The sequence below is a fragment of the Sceloporus occidentalis genome, unplaced genomic scaffold (genome assembly GCF_023333645.1).
Source record: "Sceloporus occidentalis isolate IW3139 unplaced genomic scaffold, rSceOcc1.0.p SCAF_1, whole genome shotgun sequence".
Classification (NCBI taxonomy): Eukaryota; Metazoa; Chordata; class Lepidosauria; order Squamata; family Phrynosomatidae; genus Sceloporus; species Sceloporus occidentalis.
The window spans coordinates 279,111,725-279,121,030 of record NW_028316981.1 but is presented as its reverse complement, the minus strand read 5'-3'; the positions used below and the strand labels follow the sequence as shown (position 1 = coordinate 279,121,030).

Below are 9,306 nucleotides of genomic sequence, written 5' to 3'. Positions count from 1 at the left end.
TTACAGATCTGATTCTCAGACAATTTGTTACATTCCACCCAGAAACCATTTATAAATTATCAAATATTAGAGAAGATTTTACACTAGGGCAAATAAGTTAAGTGTTTCACTCTTAGCAAAATGTCACCAGCTCCTAGAATATCTCCTTTCCATTCTCCCTTTCTCTTCATTATGGCCTAGCAGGAAGTGTCTTGAGTTTCCAGAGAGACAAGCATGGTAACTGTCACAATAGGTCAAACTGGGGTGGGGCTGTCTGTAATTTTCAAGGAGATGTGAGATGAATTTTATCATATTGGCACATGTGGGAGTGGCAACAAGCAGCCAACTTGACATGTGGATGAAATCACCCTGAGGGTTGCTTATGAATGAGTACTACCACACAGCAAACAATCATAGTGCCCATGCTCCGTTAATTATAATACTCTTATTATTTATATTTGAACCTGGCACACACACACACACACCCATGTGTCTTTTTATCCATCTCTGCTTTTGGTTCACCAAACATTTGTCTATGAATAAAATGAAAATCCTGCTGGATCAAACTGCAAGTATCTTGAAGTCTTCTGAATTGTCCACAAACAGAACATCTGACCATGGAGTGAGGAAGTATAGAATCCAACCTAAATGTGCTCCTTCTGCCCTTGCTGCCTATTATTCTCTCTTCCTTAGCCAGTCTGCTGTTTAAGCTGCCTGTTCTTAAAGCCCTGCTCAGACCAGATACTGCAGGACCTTCTGACCTTCATCAAGACAATACAGATATAGTGTGACTACTGGATGGAGCAATCTTCCATCCACAAGTAGAACATCATTTAAACAAAATATTTGAGGCCATCTTCTAAGTTCATATAAGAACTGAAGAAATCCCCAAATGCAAAGGGGTAGAGAGAAAAAGCATTTTTCCTTATTTTTTTTAAAAGGCAGTGGCTTAAGATAAGAAAGAGGCAAAGAGGGTTTGGAAATATTAGAAGCAATGAGGAAAGGAATTCCGCAAAGGAGAATTTCCTTAAATCGCTGCTAGTGGTGATGAAAAGGAACTGAAGAGAGAGCCTGAGATATGCATGGTGAGCAAGTGGAGATGGGGTTACCACCTAAGATCGCTCAATTTATAGAGTATTCTGGAGAGATCTTCTACACAGGCACCAAGACCATTTGTGTGATTCCACAGAGGCCACAAAGAAGTACAGATTTTATTTATTTGGTCTGCTCTGAATGCAGGGGATCTGGTTGACTGAACTTCCTGTGGGTTTTACTACTGTGTTTTTATGTATTTATATATTTCCTGCATTCATAATTTTGAACACATATTTTTATTAAGCATTTCAAAGTTATGACTACAAAGAAAACACAATTGTCCTTCAAACAGACTGAACAATAATTGTTGTTATGTGCTTTCAAATTGTTTCTAATTTATGGTGACCTTAAGCCATAAACCTATCACAGTGTTCTCTTGACAAGATTTATTCAGATTTGTTTGACTGACGGTGGCAATGGTTCAAGTGGTGCATATGCCTGGCCTTCGAAAACACAGACTGTACATGCTGTGTTGGAAGAGGAGTATTCCTCTGAGTATGGAAGACATTACTCCTTAGGATGGCTGTTGCTGTGTGCCCTCAAGTCTTTTGCACTGCATGGTGACCCTAAAGCGAACCTATCACAGGTGTTTCTTTGTGAGATTTGTTCATAAGAGGTTTGCCATTACCTTCTTTTGAAACTGAGAGAGTGTGACTTGCCCAGTGTCACCCAGTGGGATTCCATGGCTAAGCAGGGATTTGAACCCTGGTTTCCAAAGACATAAGTAGTATATAGGACATACTTCTCGTCAAACAAAAAAGTGACAGGTGCCCCGCCCCCTTTTGGGTCTTAGTCCCGCCTCCTGGGTATGTGGGTTCTAGGTCTTGGGGTGTCAAGTTTTGGGGTTCTAGATTTGGGGTTCTAGGTTTGGGGTTCTAGGTTTGGGGTTCTAGGTTTTGAGGGTTCTAGATTCGGGGTTCTAGGTTTTGAGTGTCGATTTAGGGGGTTCTAGATTTGGGGGTGCTAACTTTTGGGGGGGGGTTCCGCATGAACCTCCCCTGAACCCCAAAAGGTCGGCCATTTTGGTTTTTACTAAACATGTTTTCTGGGGGGGTGCGTGTGACCCCTCTATGAATTCGTCTCAGCCTGCCCGACCAGTAGGAACAGACCCCGTCCCCATCAGACCAACGGCGTAGCGGCAAGGCTGGTTCAAAGATGAGAAGCGGCGGCCATTTTTTCTGCGCCAACGATGGTTTTCGAGGTGGTTGTGAGGTGTCTCCGAACTCGTCTCGGCCTCCCGAAGTGAACGGTTCAGAGGTCTGCCACGATCTGAGCTTCGCAAAGGCGCGACACGCAGATCCCTGCCCCTGGCCCCGCCCCTAAGGGCGTGTTTTCAAAAAATGGCGCGTTTTTGAGTTCCCCGCCCACAACGCTGATTGGCCCAAATCTCCCTCGCCTCTGCGCCAGCCAATGGGTTATGGCGGATTGGGCCACGCCCTCGAGGCGCAGAGTATATGAGCAGGGGGTGTCGCCGCGGATCCCGACTGCACCACAGCTACCTCCGGCTATCGCATTTGACGACCTACCTGCAAAATGCTGAATTTCGCAGAGACCATGATGGAGAGACCTCTTGGCCGTGCAGAGGAAGAAGACTCTTCCCCGGAGTCTCCCAGGGCGCAGCCTGAGCGTCGAGGAATTAAGAGGAGGGGGAGTGATCTCGAGGTAGTGATTGAAAACCTGCGCAAAATGTATGAAAGTACCACAAAGCTGATAATTGAAATGAAGATCTTTGGTACTCCAGAAGAATTAAAGAGCCATTTTGAAAAATGGTTAGCTGAAAGTCACCCCGATTACCTAAACTGCATGGAGGAGGTGTCCTCAGATGGCGGCTATGAGGGAGAGCTGTCCAGCAGCGAGGGAGAGGAAAGCCTGTACATGTCAATGGCCCCGATGAACAGTAAAGCTGAGGATCTAATTTATGAAGATGTGACACCACGCAACCTGGTAAATATCCTTAGAAGAATTGGAGAAGGAATATGGTGTGTGTGTGTGTGTGTGTGTGTGTGTTCGCATATATGATGAGTTACCTGGTATTTTTCTTTGTGTTTTTATGATAGAGAAAAGATGAAGAAGCGGCACAGGACACAGCCGATGGGAACAATGAGGATTCTAATATAGAAGAAGTAATAGAAGGGATCCTCTCTACAGATCCAAAGTGCTGTCTGACGTGTTTATGTTGAAATGTCACCAATTCTGGACCAAAAGAGACAAATTAAATGCTTGTTTAATCCGCATGAAAAGAGCAATAAAATAGTGTGTTTTGATACTGTGTCTTTATTGTAGTATGTGCGCCGTTCAATATGGTTTCTCAGAATGATTTATTAAAAAAGATATATTATAACCCAGGGGGAGCTGGTAGCTTTGGAGGAGTGGAAGCTCTCTTTCGAGAAGCTTCCCAGCACCGCGGTGTAACTAGAAATCATGTGAAAGAGTGGTTAAGGGATCAGGAAGCATATACCCTTCATAAGCAGGCCAGAAAACATTTCCCGAGAAATAGAACGGTTGTTTCCGATGTGGATGCTCAATGGCAGGCGGATCTGGTGGACATGCAAAATCTACAAAAATTCAATAGGGGTTATAAATATATTTTAACGGTGGTGGACATTTTGTCAAAATACGCCTGGGCTGTACCCTTGAAAGATAAGACTGGATCAGAGGTGTACAGAGGTTTCAAAATTATCTTTGGTGAAGGGAGGAACCCCCGCCATTTGCAAACAGACGCGGGGAAAGAATTTCTAAATAAAAAGGTGAAACAGCTGCTAAAGGAGCACGGGGTGCACCATTTTTCAACACACAGCGAAGTCAAAGCAGCCGTAGTGGAAAGGTTCAACAGAACTTTAAAGTCACGAATGTGGAGATACTTTACAGCCAATAACACCTACAAGTATATTGACATATTGCCGGAACTCATAAAGAGTTACAACAGCAGCTTTCATAGAACCATACAAGAGAGACCTCAGGATGTGAATTCTTCTAACTCTCTGCGGATCTGGAAAAGAGTTTACGGGCCCTATTTTCAAACAAAGGATCAAAAAGCGGCTTTAAGAAAAGGAGATTGTGTGAGGGTGTCCAAAAGTAGGGGCCGGTTTGAAAAAAGTTATGAAGGGACGTATTCCCAGGAAATTTTCATAGTTGACGAGGTTCACAGAAGAGGAAAGAGGCCTGTTTACCGACTAAAAGATTATGACGGTGAAGCTGTATTGGGAGGTTTCTACCCCGAGGAATTACAAAAAGTGAACGACCTACAGAATAGGAGCTACCAAATTGAAAAAATTATATCCACGAGGTTCAGAAAAAAGAAAAAATACCACTTGGTGAAGTGGTTAGGGTGGCCTGATAAATTTAACAGTTGGGTAGCTGCTTCGGAGCTCACGGATCCTGAACAGAAATCAAAGGAGCGAGAGAAATGAGTGGCGGGTTTTATATTACTCTTCCCAGTAACGCAAGTCTAGACGCCTATCCCCGTAATACGAATTCCAATTTCACAATACAGCTGGCTCAACCTTTAGATTTGCAAGGAGAATGGGAAGTGGGACTAGCAGAGATACAGTATCCCAACAGCTGGTACACGGTTACAGAGCATATGACATTTCAGTTGTCCAAAGACTCAAAGGACTGGGAGTTCCAGTTGAAGAAAGGATATTACAAGGACATCCCCGATATTGTGAAAGCCATAAATTATAATATACAGATGCACAAACCAAGCCCTGGCGAGGTGTTTCTCTATTACGATTCGGTGACAGGCAAAGTGCACTTTAGAGGTCCTGAAGTTTATGAGTTTTCAGCATCTGAGGAGCTATCCCGCATATTGGGCATATATAATACCCATAGAAGCCAGGTGAAACCACACCGCACGGCAGACATTACCGGAGGATTCACCTCTTTGTACCTATACACGGATATTATAGAGCACCAGATTGTTGGAGATTTCTCGGTGCCGCTGCTGCGCTGCGTACCGGTCAAAGGAAAAAGTCACGAGTGTATCACTGTGGTCTATGATAGGCCGTATTATATCCCCGTCAGTAAGAGCCACATTCACACGATTAGCATTGAAATAAAGACAGATTTAAACAGACACGTGCCATTTCGTGTGGGGAAGGTGATAGTGAGGTTGCACTTTCGACCCAGAAAAGATTATCTTTAAAAATGGTTGTGTTAAAAGACTACGGGGACATCGACGCTTACAGGGCCTACTACAGGGCTCAGGCCGGACAGGGATTGCCCGGCTTCGTAGGGGCACCTATGATGTACGGAGCGGGGTTGGGAGGAATATTTCGCGGGCTTTTTCGAAAAGCTGTTCCTTTTCTGAGGCAGGGTCTGGAATTGATCAAACCGCACGTTAAGACGGCTGTGAACAACATTGCGGGGGACGTTGTGGGAAGAGTTATGAACAAAATGCAGCCCCAGGAGGGCTCGGGGGTAGCCTACTTGAAAAGAAGGGGCGGGGTGAAGCGCAAGGCGGCTCATCAGCGGTGGGGACCGCCGGTGCCTTTAAAAAGGAGAGCGGGGTGGCAAACAAAGATTCAGAAACGGCTGACAGCGAAGAAGAAAGCTGCGCTGAAGAAAAAGGGTGGGACGAAAAGGAATAGAAGAGATATATTTTAAGATGGCATTCATTCACAGAACCTCTGAAGAATGCGCCAAGTCCGAATTAGATCTCTTTCAATTATCCCCAACCCAAACCAGCATCGAGAGCAGTATGTATATCGAGGTCCCGCCTTTGGCAGCCCTTTCCCCCAACGCGCCTCTGGATTTTTATATCACGGGAAACAGCGAAGACTACATCGATCTAAACAATACTCTTTTATACATCTGTTGTAAAATAACCAAAGAGGATGACTCCAATATCGACGACGGCGCCCGAGTGGCCTTAATCAATTACCCCATAGCCTCTCTTTTTTCTCAACTCGATGTCGTCCTGGGAGACCGGCTGATCACTCAGAGCAATAATTGTTACCCGTACCGCGCAATGATGGAACTGATTCTGAATTACAGCAGTGACACCCTGAGCACCCAGTTCACAGCCGCGGGCTTCCATAAAGATACCGCCGGCCGGATGGAGCAAACTCTCCTGACAGAGGCCGGAAACAGCGGGTTTAGAGCTAGGGCGGAGCAAACAACCGCCAGCCGCAAATGGGAGCTGATGGGACCTCTGCACAGCGATTTGTTCTTTCAGGATAAAATGTTGCTGAACGGCGTGGATGTGAAAATTAAACTCACCCGCAGCAAGGACTCATTTTGTCTGATGAACGGCATTTTAGCCGATGTTTACAAAGTGCATATTTTGAACGCCGCCCTGTTTGTGAAACGGGTGAAAGTTTCACCGGGGGTCCGCTTGGGCCATGCAGAAGCTCTGCTTACCGCTAACGCCAAGTACCCCATCGAGCGTGTGGGGATGAAGGTGTTCAGTATACCCGGAGGAAGCCTCGTATGCAACCAGGAAAACCTCTTCTTGGGACAGCTGCCTAAGCAGATCGTCATAGGCTTTGTCGACAGCGCCGCTTTTAGCGGAGACTTTGGCCGAAACCCCTTCAATTTCAAACACTTCAACGTTAATTTCGTGGCCCTGTACGTCGATGGGGTTCAAGTACCATCGAAGCCCCTCCAACCCAATTATCCCCTGGGGCAGTGTGTGAGGGAGTTCATGCAGTTGGTACAAGTGACGGGGAAAGAAATGAAAGACCAGGCCCTTCTAATTAATCGTAACGAGTTTTTGAACGGGTATACCTTGTACGGCTTCGATCTGTCTCCAGGACAGAGTTGCGCCGACCACTATTCTCTCATAAAAACGGGAAACCTCAGAGCCGAGATCCGGTTTGCTCAAGCCCTGCCAAATACTATTAATATGATCATGTACGGAGTGTTCGACAATGTGATTGAAATCAACCACACCAGAAACATCCTCTTTGATTACCTGTGAAGATGAACACGAGCCAGATATCGCTGTTATTATATCGAAACAAGTCTTTTCTAAACGTATACCCCAGCGATTTGCTTCCAAAGAGATTCCTCACCAAAAGGCCTGTGGGATTAGTGGTGAACACCCACCCTCACCATTTACCAGGAGAACACTGGATCGCTATCTACCTGCCACCAGAGGGTCCGGGAGAGTTTTTTGATTCCTACGGAATGGCCCCCGATGATCCCCGCCTTCCTAAGGCCATCGCCAAGTTTTTAGAACACCAGGCCAAAGAGACGGTGTTCCAACAGAAGCAGTTGCAGCACCCCCGGGCCACGACCTGCGGGCACCACTGTGTGTTCTTTTTACAAAGCAGAGCCGGGGGATTATCTTTCGAACAAATTTTAAAACTGTATTCCGACGACGTTTTGAAAAATGACCGGATGGTCATAAGGTTTGTCAGAAACAGAAAAGCTCAACTGTGCCGGAAGCCTAACGACTTATTTCACAGTGTTCAGACGTGCTGTCCACACTGTAAAAATCATTTGTAATCTTAATACAATAAAAGGGAGAGACCGATTTATGATTCATTGGTGTTACATTTATTTATTTATAGAGTTTAGAAAGTCAGCCATTCAGGTTTCTTAACGAGATCTCTCGAAGGGGTCTCAGGGAAAGTTTCCAGCTTCAACCATGGAGGCCTCTTGAACTGCCTTTTTGGCAGGGAAAGGGGTGTCTTTGGTGGTAAGGAGGGTATTTTCAAATTCTCTACTTTTTGTCTAACATCCATATTTCCTACGAGCGACGTAGGCATATTTAGCTCTGCCAGAGCTTTCAGAAAAATATCCCAGCCGTGGGGTTTTCTCTTATCGGGGACTGTGTTAGAATGGGTGACGCTTCTGATCAAATCGAGGATGTTGGAGCCAGGCAGGGCTTTTCCTCTATACAGAAAGGTTCCACGATCATCCCACGAAGAGACGTCTTTATGCTGGTTTAATTTGTTTAGCAGAAGCTCGGCATTTTTCCGGTAGCGAGCGTGGACTCCTTCCAAAATCTCTCTAATGGAAGCATCCTTTTCAGGAGGAGTTAGGGGTGCCGGTGGTGATGGAGGCGGTGGTGGGGGTAGAAGGTCGGGGAGAATAGGATTTTTCTCCATTTCACCCATCCGGTTTAGGGTTAGAAAGCGCTGCAGAACACCGCTGTAGAGCTTAGCCTTTTCATATTCAGCCAAGTCTGTCCTTAAGAGAATTCCTCTCATGTCCGAGTCCAAGCGTCTCACCGTAGCATTTCTGATATTTTCCGGCTCTCCTCGCATGTCTTCCAAGTGTTTACCGGGAACCAGATACATTTTCTCGGCATAGTCCATCTCTACTTTGTGAGAAGGCTGGTCAGGAGGGGGATAGCAAAACCGAGCAAGGGACCGATGAAGCCGCCGCTCTGTTCAATGAGGCGCTTCTTCTTTTTTAACGACAGCTTTTTATTGCTCAGCTGCTTGATGAAGGTCTTCTTCTTTTTCAAGACCTTAAACTGCTCGGGTTTTAAGGGGACGTTACCTCTCAAAGTATTAAGGGCTATCTCGGCAATAGCCGCTATAAGACTCTCAGAGGCACCGCATAAAATAGCTCTTCTTTGCTTGGGCCCCGCTTTAATAAGGATTTTCAAGAGGGCCAAGTTTTTCTTTATATTGGCGGACATGCTGCAGCGGCCGCCACCGGGGACTTAAACGTTCAGTAAATAGGAATCAACGTTTTTTATAAGACTTTTTTGGAACATAGACCGCCGGAAGATCGGGCGGAAAAAGCCCCGATCGTAATCTGTAGGTTTCGGGAGTTGCGGCTTGGAGGTCTATCAGTAAGTAGTGATACGGCTTTTGGGTGGCGTCGTTAAAAGCGTCTAAAAAGAAGGCGGTGTTTTTAGGATACATTTGGCGGGCCAGAACCGATATTTGCAGCTTGTCTCTAGGATTCTTAAAGAGAACTATATATTTAGCATTCAGGCTGATTGTTCGACCCTGCTTCCCGGAGCAAAATAAATTCTGAACGACGTATATGATGCTCAGATTTTTATGATGACACAACTTTGTAAAAGCCACCTGAACAGATTCATTTTCACAAGCTTTTTCCATTAAGTCATCCAGTATCACCAGATTAACTTTATTGGGTGGAAGTAAAACATCATCATCCAAAGTGGAAGGTAAACCCTCCGCAAATCGAATAAAAGAATATTTAGACAACAGTTCTTTATACAGAGGTTGCCAACACGAATAAAACCATACCACATTATCGGGCTTGACAGAAAGAACATGATCAGCATACTGCAATACATTTTTTATA

At 45.4% G+C, this 9,306-nt stretch overlaps 2 protein-coding genes across 2 annotated transcripts; both read left to right on the top strand.

Moving 5' to 3' along the window:
* The first annotated feature begins 2,294 nt into the window (after positions 1–2,294).
* LOC149323956 (uncharacterized) lies at positions 2,295–3,299 on the top strand. Its single transcript, XM_089512943.1, has 2 exons — positions 2,295–3,018; positions 3,132–3,299. Exons 1-2 carry the CDS (start codon positions 2,608–2,610, stop codon positions 3,252–3,254), a joined length of 534 nt encoding a protein of 177 aa, XP_089369069.1. The 5' UTR covers positions 2,295–2,607; the 3' UTR covers positions 3,255–3,299.
* Positions 3,300–5,680: 2,381 nt separating this feature from the next.
* Positions 5,681–6,994, top strand: LOC149323955 (uncharacterized protein F54H12.2-like). Its single transcript, XM_089484510.1, has one exon. The coding sequence runs from the start codon at positions 5,681–5,683 to the stop codon at positions 6,992–6,994; it is 1,314 nt and encodes a 437-aa protein (XP_089340636.1).
* Positions 6,995–9,306: the final 2,312 nt, after the last annotated feature.

Excerpts from the sequence above, each read along its gene's own strand:
- LOC149323956 (XM_089512943.1), top strand. The coding sequence starts at position 2,608 with ATGCTGAATTTCGCAGAGACCATGATGGAGAGACCTCTTGGCCGTGCA. Across the intron at positions 3,019-3,131 it reads ATGTGACACCACGCAACCTG|AGAAAAGATGAAGAAGCGGC; the intron begins GTAAATATCCTT and ends TTTTTATGATAG.
- LOC149323955 (XM_089484510.1), top strand. The coding sequence starts at position 5,681 with ATGGCATTCATTCACAGAACCTCTGAAGAATGCGCCAAGTCCGAATTA.